The sequence below is a fragment of the Panthera onca genome, chromosome A3 (assembly GCF_046562875.1).
Source record: "Panthera onca isolate mPanOnc1 chromosome A3, mPanOnc1 haplotype 2, whole genome shotgun sequence".
Taxonomy (NCBI): domain Eukaryota; kingdom Metazoa; phylum Chordata; class Mammalia; order Carnivora; family Felidae; genus Panthera; species Panthera onca.
In genome coordinates, this window is record NC_138341.1 from 19986050 (window position 1) to 19999414 (window position 13365).

Below are 13365 nucleotides of genomic sequence, written 5' to 3' on the forward strand. Positions count from 1 at the left end.
AAAAAAGTAATCAACTGAGGGTTGCAGCCAGTTAGGGAAAAAACAATTTTGTATAAACACTTTGGCTATTTTTTGGTGGGTTGTGTTACAGAAGAATGAGCGGACCAATGAAAGATATTAAAAGCAAATCAATTGATATTTATTGGCAATAGATCTTAAAATGTAGTACCTCATTTATCTGGATTATTGGGCAATGCAGTATTCCAAATAAGAGAATTTTTCCCAGAACTCTCAAATGCCAAACGGTTTTAATTTTTGTTGTCTTTGAGGGTATTCTTTCTGAACGTGCATAAAGTGTGAACGTACTTGACCGTCTTCATTTTTGCCGACTCATTTTGGATACTAAAAGGAATATGTAGAAGCCTCGAACTAGACAGCCTCGGACTGCTGGGCCATAGGGACCTAACTTTGTATTGCCTCTTGTGACCTGTCTGGCTTTTCCATCGTTGATGTCCCTTTCAAATTAGCACCAGAGTACTTCTTGTTCCAGGAACTCCCTTTGAGAGTCCAAGTGGTAATGCCACTCAGGGCTTTAAAAGCCCAGCTTAAGGATCCACTTACCTAGTTCTCAAACTCTTTCGTGAGGAAAGTGGCTGAGCTCTCAGGCTGAATCAGGAAAAGATCTAGACCTCGTGGGCCAAATAATGGCACCCACCCTCCATGCCCCGCTATCACCCTGCCCACCAGCAGAAGGCAGAGCCTGAACCACAATCACAGACAGTGCTCCCCTGGAGGGGTCCTCCCATCTTCCCATCTCCAGCCCTTGCCCCCACATCAGCAGAGCAGGACCTAGGGGCTGACTCGGCTCTCTGTACCACAGTGGACAGTGTGGCGGTCGAAGAGCAGGAACGTGAACGGCGGCGACAAGTGGTGGAGAAGTTCCAGAAGGCACCCTTTGAGGAGATTGCAGCACATTGCGGGGCCCGGGTGAGTGAGGCACAACAGGGGTAAGTCTTTGGGGAAAGAACAGATACTGGACTTAGGCCCAAGATGGAACTGAGTTTCTAGGAGACTTGGCACTTTTGTTACCCAGAAATTAGAGATTCGGTCCCCCCAACAATGCCCTGGCACTACACTGTTTCCCCCCAAACCAAAAGGCTTGGCTATTAGCCCTACACTCCTTTAAACCTCACAATCTCCATGTAGGGAAGAAGTCCTGACCTCAGGAGCTCCTGTGTGAAGCAGACTGTAAAACTTATAATAGCAAGTAGGCAACTGGCACTTAGGCACACACCCGAGCATCTTCCATTTATTAGCTTATGTCATTCTCATGACAACTCTGTGAGGCTGGTGCCTTTATGCTCACCTCGTCATGGAGTGGTGGGGAAAGGAGCCATGGCTTAAGAGAGATGGCCAACATTTGCAACACAGGGTTCCGCTTCCAACCAGGGGACCCCAGCAGGGGAAGTGGAACAGCCTGGCCCTGGAAAAGAGATTGGAAAGAGAAGATGCCAGATAAGTAAAAAGAAGGACTCATGTCTACGTCTGTACTTAAGGGAAGAGCACAGACTTTTCTTGAAATTGACTATAGGCCAGGATTTGTTACTCACAGTGGCCATCTTAGTGACAGTGAAACAACTGTAAGCATCCAGAATCCACAAATAACTTTTATTTTATTGTAATTTTTCCTCTCAGTAAAAATACATGTTATTTTCTTTTCCGTTACATATGATGTGTCATATATTTCTAGTATATCATAATACATAATAATAACATAATCGTTTATGTAGATACATATAGATTTTTCTGGGCCTATGTTATTCTAACCTCAGGCCCGTCTCCAGAGGCAGGTGCTGCTGGTTTCATGAGCTCAGAGTTGAGGTCCATCCCTGAACACGTACACAGCCTCACTGTCTGTGCCCGTGGCCTTAGTTGGAGCCAGAAGGGACCGGAGACAGCATCCTCCCTAATCCAACTGTGCACAGCTGCTCCTTGGAGTTAAGGGAAAGTCTGAAACCAGCTCTGAGCCTCCTGACAATATGCCCGCCAAGCCTTACTGCCCCGCTCGGAGAAACTCGGCCCCTTAAGGGACTGCCTGCTGAGGTCCTTCTGGTGGTCCTGGCCTCTGTGCTTTTGTTGGGTGGCCCTCCCTGATCTGAACCCGCGGCCAGGATCCGCAGATAAGTGCTGTCGATGAGCTCACACCAGTTCCCTTCCTAAGACGGGACTCTGGACGGGTGGGCTCCCAAGAGCCAGCACAGGTGCGAGGGAGCCCCCAGCTCACTTCCTTCTGTTTGTGTCTAGGCATCACTGCTGCAGAGCAAACTCAATCAGATCTTTGAAATCACCATCCGGTAAGTGGCAGCCTTGGGCAGGGCCCCCTGCTCCCAAGTCCTCCCTCTCACCCCTGTCTCCAGGCCTCCCTGTCTGCAGCCTCTGTCTCCAGGGCTGCAGTCAGCCACCAGCTCTCCCGGACAAGGAAATCGAGACAGCTCAGTGAACCCCACAAAGAGCCAGGGGCCCCAGGGTCCAGGGCTGGTACTTCCTAAAACAATGATGTCGCTGTAAAAAAGCCTTCAGTAAAACTAGACTTCAAGCTAGATCCTAGAACTTGAAACCTAGGAACCCATGGAGTGACAGTCTCTGGTTCCTGTGCGAAGAAAAACCCAAATCAGCTACTCTTTTTGACTGCATGGGTTGGGACCCAGAACCCGCTTCTCATGCCTTTGTCCTCCGTGTGTCCCTGCCTCAGCCCCCCGCCGAGCCCGTCAGGCACCATCACCGCAGCCTATGGCCAGCCTCAGAACCACTCCATCCCTGTCTACGAGATGAAGTTTCCGGATCTGTGCGTATACTGAATGCCAAAAGACAGAGCTCCTCGGAGGGGTGGGGTCTGAGGGAGGGGTTCGCCCTCACAACCCACCCCTGGGACATGGGAATCGAACTGGGATCTCAGAGAAAATGCACCTTGGTTGGCAAGCACCTCCCCAGCTAAGCAAAATGGAGTGGCGGAGGGGGGCGGGGGGCCCTCCCGGCCCTCCCACTTCCTCCTTGTCTTCCCTGAGGGAGATCAGCCTCCTGCTCCTCTGGGGCCAATAAGCATCCCACCTGCCCTTTGTTTCCTCCTTTGTGTCAGCCTGGAGCCGGGCGCCATGGTGGTCTTTTCAGAGGGAGGCTGGAGTCTCCAGAAGCTCCTCCAGAAGCATGGCGAGGGCTCTCATGGGGACGGGTCGGGGAGCAGAGCCGCCAGTCCCCCCGGGAGGGAACTAGACAGAGCCAGGGTCAGGCAGAGGAAGGCACAGACTGCAGTCCAGAGGAAGCGGGGGCAAGGCTCCCAGCTCCTCCTGGAAAGTGGTGGCATACGAGGCTGGAAGATGGCTGCGCTCTTCCAGAGTATTCCCTCCCCTCAGTCCGGAGGCCTCCGGCCTCTGGGTGTCACTTCCACTCTCCTGCTCATGCCGCCAGTTGTGTCCTTGTGAATCTTTCTAGTATTCATATCGAGCCCTTCCAACAGGAGTCCTTCCAACAGGAGCCCTTCCACGCGGGGCAGGAAAGGATGAAAATGAAGGGCGGCAGCCTGGCCACAGAGAGGGCTGCCCCTCCCCAGGCTCGGCCTGCCTCCTGTAGAGGAGCGGGCGGGCTGAAGTGGGCGCAGTCACGTCCTCTGTGGCATCTTCTTACTTCCTTCGTTCAGAGGGAGCTTGTTGGGTCCACCTGTGGCCCTCTCCCTTCCAGATGTTTCTCTGAGTGGAGCTTTCTCTCTCTGATGCCTTTCTTCCTAAGGATCCTAGCATGTTTCTACAGCCTCTGGGTTGCGGGAGGGCAGAACGAGAGAATCTGGTTCAAGAAGATCTGGTTCTGCATGGCATGAGAGGAGCCGCAAGGGCCCGCAGGCCTGCCCACATCACTTTCTTTGGGAGAAGCTCCCAGCCTGGTCTGGGGAAGGGGCGGGGGAGGGGGTTATGGGGAGTAGCACTTTGCATCTCAAGGATGTCAGGAGTCAACCTAGTGGATATTTCGTTCAAGGAAAGAAGGATCCAGCACCTAATACTGGAATGATCTCTTCACTCTTTGGATGAAGTCAGGACATCATCACTGCCAGTTGGCAAAGCTTGAGGCTTGGGGAGAGGCAGTGGAGACCCCTTTGGGTTCTGGGTTTCCATTTTCCCTGAGTGCCATCCGTGTGCAGAGGAGGGGCTGCTGCAGAGCTGGTAGGCCGCTGTGCTCCCCGCCCCCCCCACCTCCCCCACCCATCCTCCCTCCAGGGGCCTTTGTGCCTCCAGAGTCTCCTGGGCCCCCTCCAGCAGCAGAACCCCATGGTCCAAAATAGCCCTTTTCTTCTCTTCCAGGCAAACATCCCCTAACTTTTCTGAGCCGATGTAACTCACAGTAAGGTGTGAATGGTCAGATGATCCCTCCCTGGAGAATTTGTTTTTTAAAAGAGGGAGGGTGAGTAGATTTCTTGACCCAAAGGAAACCCTTTGGAGGGTACAATTTTAGGCAGTGTGGGGAAGGGTCAGAAGCAGGATGTTTCTGCTAAGGGGAGGGCAAGCTTCTCAGGCCACTCTCCGGTCACACCCGTGCACACAGCCCTGTGCAGACACACGATGAAAGCCTGATTAGTAGGACAAATCTGTATTTTCCCAAACTGGGAAAACCTTAACATATGCACTTTCCCATTACATGTGCAATAAATGGTTTGGGTGGAGGGGGCTATCTGACTCTCGTTCCCGTAGTTTCTACCCGTGGTCGGTGCCCCTGTGCTGTGGGCCTGTGGCTTCCAGACAGTCTGCATGATTACAAGGCCCAAGGAGCCTGGCTCATGTGCCCCACCCGCACCCCACCCCCACAGCTTTCGGCTGGGTTCTATGGCTCTTGGCTAATGCTCAACCCAAATTTATAAGCATGAACTTAGATTTCTCTTTACCTTACTATCTCTTTATTAGGAAACAAAGTTTAAAATAAAATGTGAAGGCAAATAACCTTTGGAAAAAACTTGAGAGAAAAATCTCAATCTTGAGCCACAAACATGTCTTCCCTTACTGGATCTTTCCATCTTTATCCCCTACTTGACTTTGATGAGAAACCTGGTTTCTTTCTCGTGTCTACTTGACTTTAGGGTCTACCCCATGACAGCTGCACCCTGAGCACTGCCCTTTGGGGTCCTGGTCCTGGGGCTTGGGCGTCACGACCCCAGAGCCTCTTTCTAGAGCCAGCCCCAGAACCAGAGATCGGGAGTCCCACTCAGATGCCTCCCCCTCTCCCCCACCCTGGGAATAGAGTGAAGAAAAAGGTACAGGGCTCTCATTCTTCCTACACTCAACCCTGTATCTGTCTGAAGCAGGTCTTTCTTTACATCACGGCTGCTTAGCAGAGATGTGCTTCTTTTGGAGAACTAGCCACTTCTCGAGTGCTCTCTTCTCAGTTTCAGTTTAAAAACTTACACTCACTGGAATATTGGATTGCCTGCTGACATGAAGCAGAACCTAGATTCTAGCCAAATATGCCTCAGAGTCAGAAAGTGTAAGGTGACTGTTAACTCAGACAATTACTTGGTCAACACAGCAGCGTCCTACACACACACACACACACACACACACACACCCTTCCCGCAGGCTCAAGGAGAGAGGCAAAGCAGAGTGTGGGGGGCGCTCAGACCCTTGGCTTAGAACCACTGCTTACTGCCTTCCAAGCCCTCTGGCGTCTGGCAGTCCTTTGTCACATGACCGACCCTTTTGGCCACCTGTCTCTGTTCTGATTGTAAGCCAGCAAGCCCATCCAAACCAGCTGCTCCCCAGAGCTGCTGAGGACTCTTGCTTCATGCCCAAGGGGTAGGTTTGGTTAGCACTCAAGGCATGAATGTATTTGAGATTTGAAGTTCTATTAATTTGGTTGAGTCATGTAAGTGGATAAGAAGCCGGTCAGCAGAAAGTACTGATATGATGCTGGAGGCTCCTTGTTTCCCTTGCAGGGGGGTCCCCAGTGCCCTGTGCCTGTTCCCATTTTCCTCTCTCTGAAAAGCAGGGATAAGTGGTTTCTTGACTCCTAGATGCCTCCTCACCAAAGAAAGAGCCCAAACAGGTGAGAAGAATTAGAAAAGCCCTCACTCAGAGGCTGTCTTCTGTCCAGCCTCCTATACAAGTATAAACAGATGAGAAGTGAAAAGGTGGGACTGGAACCATCTACAGTACTTGAGAAGTATGAGGGACATATACATGCTGCCCTTTGCCCTGGGTGTTCTGGGTCCCATAGGATGTGTTTCAGTCTGCCTAAGAGTCACAGCAGTCTTGGGGTACCGTTGAACAGTTCAAAGACCAGACTTGTGGGCTTCCCTGGGGGGCCCCTGGGTCATGATAGCTTCCAGTTGCTATTACGTGGTCCCCAGGCCTTCTGTCCTGGGTACAGAGAGTGTCACCGAGAAGCGAGACCATTTCTCCCAATCCTTCTCTGTGACCATAAAATGGCAGCTTGCCTATGGGGGTCTGTGGGAAAGGACTAGACCTGTGTGTAAGGTTGAGCGTTAAGCTTAAAGGTAGACAGGAAGGACAACTCATCAGAGAGGTCATGCCTGCTTCCCTTAACCCACAGACCCTGGAAGGCACATCCTCCTGAAACAAGGTGTCTTCCTGGTGTCTGAGGAGGTTTAGGGCCCTGTGCTGCCTCTTCATCCCCTAGAAATCTTCTGGTTAGAGTGACCCTAGGTCTGAAGATTGGGCCTGGCCAGCTGGGGAAGTGGGGAGGAGACGGGGACTGTGAGCAGGGCTCTGTGGCCTGTTGGAGTCAGAAGGCAGTTTTCTGTGCTCTCCTTTAGCATTGGCCGGGTTGGCCGGGTTTTTTCTCCTTCAGAGGACCTTGGGGCCTCGGGCGGTCACCTTCCCCTTCTGAGCTCTTCCTCCGTGAATGTCGATTCTGGCCCGTGGAGTGCAGAGCGGCAAATCCACGAATGCCGCAGCATTGCATAGATTGTAACGTGTCTGTGTCCACTTGGACCTTCGTGACCTGGCTGAGAGTGTTATGTGCCCACCTGCACACGTGTGTGTAGTGTAGTTCATAGTTGGCAATATATGTACATAACAGCTGAATTATTTACATGGGAGTGCAGAATTAGTGCCTGTGGCAGTGTTCTGTATTTTAAACTCATTGAATCAAATTAGTTTTATTTTAAGGAAGGGGAAAGAGGCTAGGGGTTGGGGGGGATTGTAGGAAGAAGAACTCTTAGCAAGATCATTCTTTAGGATTATTAGTCATGGTTTCCCAATGAGTCTTCATGATGCCCTTTGCAAATAAATGTTAATGTTGTCACCACACAGTTGTCTATTTGATTTCTTTAAAGTAAATGGTTTTGGGGGGATGCAAACAGAATCTGAAAATACCAACATTAACAACTGACATTTAGCCACCTCCGCCTACCATTCTTTACTCACCTAACAAGGAAGGAGAAGAGGAAAGGATGCTAGCAAGATGTAAACATAAAGCTCAGGATTCCCAGCATGGGAGCAGCATCTTCAGATGGGAAAGCCTGGGCCATTTCTTCATCACCGTGACTAGACCCTAGCCCCATAATATAACCCACAGTGGGGGAGACTTTATCTTAAGAATCTGGCTTTCTGGGGCGCCTGGGTGGCTCAGTCGGTTAAGCGGCCGACTTCGGCTCAGGTCATGATCTCGCGGTCCGTGAGTTCGAGCCCCGCGTCGGACTCTGTGCTGACAGCTCAGAGCCTGGAGCCTGCTTCAGATTCTGTGTCTCCCTCTCTCTGACCCTCCCCCGTTCATGCTCTGTCTCTCTGTCTCAAAAATAAATAAGACGTTAAAAAAAAATTAAAAAAAAAAAAAGAATCTGGCTTTCTGATTCCCTTTACACAGGGTTTCCTGGGAAGCATTCAGTTTTCTTTAATCATGAACTCTTAGAGCATCAAAATATGGGGTTTTATGTGCAAGTGCCCTACACAAATGTTTCCCAGCTGGATTTGATCTATGCTGCCCCCTGGTAGGTCTAGAGCAATTGACACGTATGTGTATCTCTGTGTGTATATAAGCATTTGGGGGTTTCTTGTGAATTGTAAATGTGTGTGGCTGTAAATCCATGGCCTCAGCGTTGTACAAACACCATGGGGACATATAAAAGAAGCATAACCCCTGGCCTCTGCCCTTTGGAGCTTAGAGTTTCCCTAAGGAGAACACAAGACATACACGCAGCTAGAAACTTGCCACTCGAGCTGGTCTGCGTGCCCTCCTATGCTGAGAATGAGGAGGCTCGGCTGGAAGAGATCACAACTTTCCCAGCAGAATTGGACTCAAGTCCAGGCTCGTGTTGTAAAAAGAGTTTCAAAATGGTGGGGGAAGGTGGAGAGTTCGGGCAAAGAGTGAAGGAGGAAAGGAAAAGAGAAGATCAGTAGGCGGAAACATGGGAAATGGGGTTTGGTAAGGAGAGTGAAGCTAATGGACAAGGGTCCTGCATGCCATGTCCCAGAATTGGACATCGATGGAATTGACTCTTGTACCAGGGAATGTGAGGAAAGAGAGATTTTATATACATTAATATGAAGAACTTGTGTGTAATGGGTTGGGGAGGAGAGGGACTGAAGACAAGGACACCAGTTGGTTAGGAAACTGCTGGATGATCAAGGCTGAGCACTGAGAATAACGAGAAAGGCTGCAGCTAGGCAATATGGGGGGGGGGGTGCAGTTTGGGAGTAGCTAGAGGAAAAAGAAAAAGACATGAAGGCTTGAGCCTGAGGGACTGGAAGAAGCATCTGTGTATATTGTGTTGTATTTATGCAGACGTGTCTCTGTGGCTGTGTGTGTGTGTAGGTGAGAACAAGTGTTTGAGAATATCTGTGAGTAGCCTGGACGTGCAGTGAAATCTGAATTACCAACCCTCAGCTGTCACACGTGGCTTCTCGGTGATAAAAAGACCACATCCATATTCTCATTAGTCCTACAATAGCCCCCACACTAGGAAGGGAGGGGTGGCTGGATGAGAGAACTAAATCTTGGGAGAAGTTTAGTGACTCGCCTAAGGTCACACAGATAGCTCGATCCGGGGAAGCGTTACCATAGCTTCCCACCCACAGCCCACAGGGGCCCCCCCAGTTGCAGCGAGCTTCAACCAATGGGCTCGTTTCAACCAATGTTGGGCTTGCTCTCGGAGGTGTTAAAAAGAAAACCACAGGCTCAAAATGGCACCATTTAGGCCACGTCACCAGGGCTTAATACCCTACCTACCTGCGGTTTCAACCTCCCTGAGAACTATAAGTCTAATTCCTTAATCAGGCATTTCCTGATAAGCACCAATCAGGTCATCTATCACACAGGCCCTTTCCATTTGCGCACAGGTCAAACGCAGGCCTGTGCAGGCGCATGTGTGGACACCCTCCCACCCCCAAAGGTCAGGTGATCAGCATAAGACTTCCTGCTTTTCCAAGGGCAAGACCTTGCCTGGAACAAGCCTTTCTTTTCTTTTGCCGGTAACTTTCTTGCCCAACCCTCCTTCCTATAAAAATCTTCCATCTTGGGGCACTTGGGTGGCTCAGTCTGTCAAGCGTCCAACTCTTGATTTCTGCTCAGATCATAATCTCCCTGTTTGTGAGATCTCCCTGTTGTGAGTCTAGTCGGGCTCTGTGCAGATAGTGGGAACCTGGTTGGGATTCTCTCTCTCCCTCTCTCTCTCTGCCCTTCCTTGGCTCACACTCTCTCAAAATTAATAAAACTAAAAAACCAAAAATTTTAAAAACCTTCCGTCTTATATAACTCCCCTAAGTCTCCCTCTACTTACTAGATGGGATGCTACTGGACTCATGAAGTCACTTAATAAGACCAATTAGATCTTCAGATTTACTCGGTTGAGTTTTTGTTCTTTAACAGAGGGGTGGTGGGGAGACCCTGCACCCTTCCCTTTAAGACCCACCCACGGAGGGGTGGGCATTTTCATTCCCACGATGACCTATAAAACGTACTACCATGACCTATAAAACATACTACCACTGTCTCTCCAATATATGCTGCTCTTTTTTTTTTTTTTTTTTTTTTGGTATATGGATTATGTATTTTTATTTCATTCACCCAACGGACAAAGTCGGAGTCAGGTGCGAAATTTGAAAGGTTTTATTTCCTAACTACAGGCAGCTTTAAGAGGCTGACTATCTGGGGCTATCACGGCCTGAGCGAGTAGCACACCCAGGCTGGGAGGCGGCAGGAGGGCAGGGGAGGAGAACGGGCCTTAGGGTCGACTTCCTGGGAAGAGAAGCCTCTGGCCCCGCTGCACATCACTGGCCCTTCTTGTGGGCATTCTTGATGATGGCGTTTTTGAACAGCGTCACCAGAGGCGTCTGGCTCTTCTCCGAGGTCATGAAGCCGCCGTAGCGCTTGTCCTTGGGCGGGCTGCCCCAGCGGAAATGCTCCATCTTATAGGGCCCTTCGTCCTTCTTCTCGGCCACCTCGGCCTCTGCCACCAGGCCATACTCCAGGTCGGGCAGGGCCGCGGCGCCGTCGGCCGGGCCCTCGGGGCCGAGCGCCGGCTCCGGCCGCTCCCCGGCCAGCTCCCTCTTGAACTCGAGGGGGAAGGTCTCGACCGACTCGTCCTCGGCGCCGTTGGGGTACACCTTCACCGGGCGTCGTTTCTTGCCCACGGGCTTGCCCCAGCGGAAGTGCTCCATGGAGTAGGAGCGCTTGCCCTCGCGCAGGCCCAGCTCCCCGCCATCGCCGCGGGGCCCGGGGCCGCCGTCGCCCGCCGCGACCTCTTCCTCTTCGCGCTTCTGGCCCGCGCTGCCATTCCGGCGGCCGAACCGGTCCCAGCGGAAGTGGCCCATGACGTACTTCCGGGGGTTCTCGGTCAGCGGCTGCTCGTCGCCGTTGCCGGGGAGCACGGGTGTCTCGGCCGAGAGGTCCGGCTTGCACGCCCGGATGCACGCCTGCGGGAAGGGCGGCGAGCGCGGGGTTAGGGCCGCCCCGTCCTGCAGCCCCGCCCCCGCGCGGCGCCTGCGCGCTCCGCCCCTGCGCGCCCCAGACCCTGGGCACGTGTGGGCGGGTAATAGGATAGGGCTTTGGCGGCCGTGGCCTCTTTGCCGAGGACCTGCCCTCATGGCGCCCGCGAACATCCGACTCGGCTGAGGCAGTCGCCTCTTTTGTCCCCTGGGCCCCTTGGTTCTTCTGCCTCGCAGCCACTAGAGATACCCCATCCCATTCGGTGGTTTACTTATCCCAGGGCTTTTGTGAATAGGGTCAGTTCCTTACCGTTATATGCATGATATATAGGAATTGATCAATAAATGGTAAATCGAAGATAGTTGTTGGCATTTAATGAATATTGAATAAATAAATATGGTTCAGTTCACGTCTGGGAAGGGCATTGGGCTGGAAGTGGGGGCAGAATCTATTCAGGTGGGAGGAATCTGGCCTCCAGAGCCTATATTTTCAATAATGCCTCAACCTGACCCCAGTGATCTGCAAACCTAACTCATGCCCTACCCCAGCCATCTCCCTGTACATGCCTCAAATGTCTTCCCATGCCATCTTGGACTTTTTTGCGTGTTTTTTTTTTTTTTTTTTCAAGTCTTTTGAGCTGATCCTGCACTTTCCCGGATCAGTGAGCTTTCAGAGGGAGTGGTTCACTTCCCTGTCACCTCATTCTGACTGGAGGGAGGGGTAAACAGCCAGGATTGTTTCCATTGCTTGGGTCATGGAGCCTATGTCTCTGCTCTCTGTAAGCAGACAACTAAGTACAGTGCACATTTGCTTGGGAAAATGACCTATAGGCTGCAGCCTGGAGTTCTCAGTGATGTGGGACTGCAAAGGAGGAAACAGAATGATCCCACCCCCTCTGTTGAGTTGGGAATTTCATACTCCAGAGATTTAGAATTATGAAACTGCAGAATATTAACCGTGGAAAGTAAAAACTATCTCATGCTCCTCCCCCCTGGACACATAACAAAGCAGGAGGCTCGGGGACATGAAAGGAGCTTGGCCAGTTCCCACGACTCTTCGGTGGCAGAGCTTAGAACCCATGGGTTCTGACCACGCTCGGAGCTCCTTCCCTGGTGGGCTCTCAGCAGGAGAGGCTGTGCAGTGGGTATCTCCCACCGAGAGTCTCTTGGGTCTCTCCCTGAACTAGAACTCACAGAATTCCCTGGGCCCGTTCTTTCTATTTTATTGTTTACTATTTTTCTATTTTAATTTTTACTTTCTATTATCTTTCTATTTTGCATGCAACACATGCAGGTTGCCCTGTGTTTTTGAGTTCTCTCTCTCTCTCCACCTTAACTAGCTTCTCCACTGACAAAACACACTGAATGTAGTGACGTACAGTCCACCCTCACCAGGCAGGTGCTGGCAGCAGGATGGAGCTCAGTCACTGACACTGGCAGTGTGTCTTTTAGTCCTTGACTTGGTATAGCTTCTCATTTGTGCCTCCCAGTACACACACACACACACACACACACACACACAATTCCATCCTGGCACAAAGGGCCTTTACATGCTTCTGGAAAGGCCGTGGAAGGTCAGTCCTCCAGAAGAATCATGAGACATTTGGCACCAGTTAGAGGAAAATGGCACCCGGGTTCTTCCTTCTCCCTCTAGAGATGATTTGTAGTACTACCTAGCTGCCTTTGTAATTGATAGTAGATAGAAAGAGAGTAAAAATGGAATGAAAATGGCAAGGGACACGAGGTTATTTAAAAAGGAATAAAAAAGCTGAAAGGTTGAAAATACAGAATCAATAGAGCAATAATTATTATTACTGTTACTATCGCTCTTATTATTTTAATGGTGATATCTCGAAATAGCTTAAACGGAGTGGGGTCTTCATACAAGAAGACAGGGCAGGAAGATAATCAAGTGGAAATTGTGGGCCAGACCCATCTCCCTAAAGCTGCTTCCTCCCCTCCTTGGCTCAATTCTGGCTTCACCCTAGAGATCTGTTTCTGCCCTGAGCTGAGTTACCCATATCTCTGGGAATGAATTTCCCCTTCCCCACTCCCCTTTCTTTTGTGCCTTCCCAGTTCCAGCCCCAGTCCCATCTGAGGCCCAACCAAGATGGCGGCCATAGCCCACATACCAGCAGGTTACTTTCCGTGGTGAGGTCCTGACACTGGCTGCTCTCCAGGCACCAGCCACTCACTTCCATGGAGGCCTGAAGCAGCAAGGCCAGCAGCAGGGCCCCTGGGCGGCTGCAGCACGATCTCGGCATCTTCCAGGCAGGCTGAGGCTCTGCAGAGGCAAATAAGATTGGTGGGACCCCTACAAGGAGTAGAACAATGTTGGCCACTGACCAGGAAGAACTGTGAGCCAATATTAACAACACATTCACTTGTGGAGCTCAAGGCTTTTTGAGGACAGGAGCAGTTCAAGGAGAAGTTTGGTGTGAGTTGTGGTGGAGAGGAGGGGAGCGGGACCTGGGAAATCTATGTGCAATTTCCCCTTTGTCTC

The 13365-nt window shown here is 51.1% G+C and overlaps 2 protein-coding genes across 5 annotated transcripts in view; one reads left to right on the plus strand and one right to left on the minus strand.

Moving 5' to 3' along the window:
* EFR3B (EFR3 homolog B) overlaps positions 1–7245 on the plus strand; it is an 82570-nt gene extending 75325 nt beyond the window's left edge. For all 4 annotated transcript variants that reach the window (XM_060650095.3, XM_060650103.3, XM_060650112.3 and 1 more), the window contains 3 exons: positions 821–927; positions 2245–2294; positions 2693–7245. In XM_060650095.3, coding sequence (XP_060506078.1) covers positions 821–927; positions 2245–2294; positions 2693–2798 — 263 coding nt within the window. In that variant the 3' untranslated portion in view covers positions 2799–7245. The remainder of the gene's footprint in view (positions 1–820; positions 928–2244; positions 2295–2692) is intronic.
* Positions 7246–10028: 2783 nt separating this feature from the next.
* On the minus strand, positions 10029–13126 carry POMC (proopiomelanocortin). The gene is made up of 2 exons (XM_060646045.3): positions 13006–13126; positions 10029–10948 (listed from the first exon to the last, which is right to left on the minus strand). The coding sequence occupies exons 1-2, from the start codon at positions 13124–13126 to the stop codon at positions 10206–10208; spliced, it is 864 nt and encodes a 287-aa protein (XP_060502028.2). The 3' UTR covers positions 10029–10205.
* Between the last annotated feature and the right edge of the window lie 239 nt (positions 13127–13365).

Excerpts from the sequence above, each read along its gene's own strand:
- POMC (XM_060646045.3), bottom strand. The coding sequence starts at position 13,126 with ATGCCGAGATCGTGCTGCAGCCGCCCAGGGGCCCTGCTGCTGGCCTTG. Across the intron at positions 10,949-13,005 it reads TCAGGACCTCACCACGGAAA|GGTCTGGGGCGCGCAGGGGC; the intron begins GTAACCTGCTGG and ends ACACGTGCCCAG.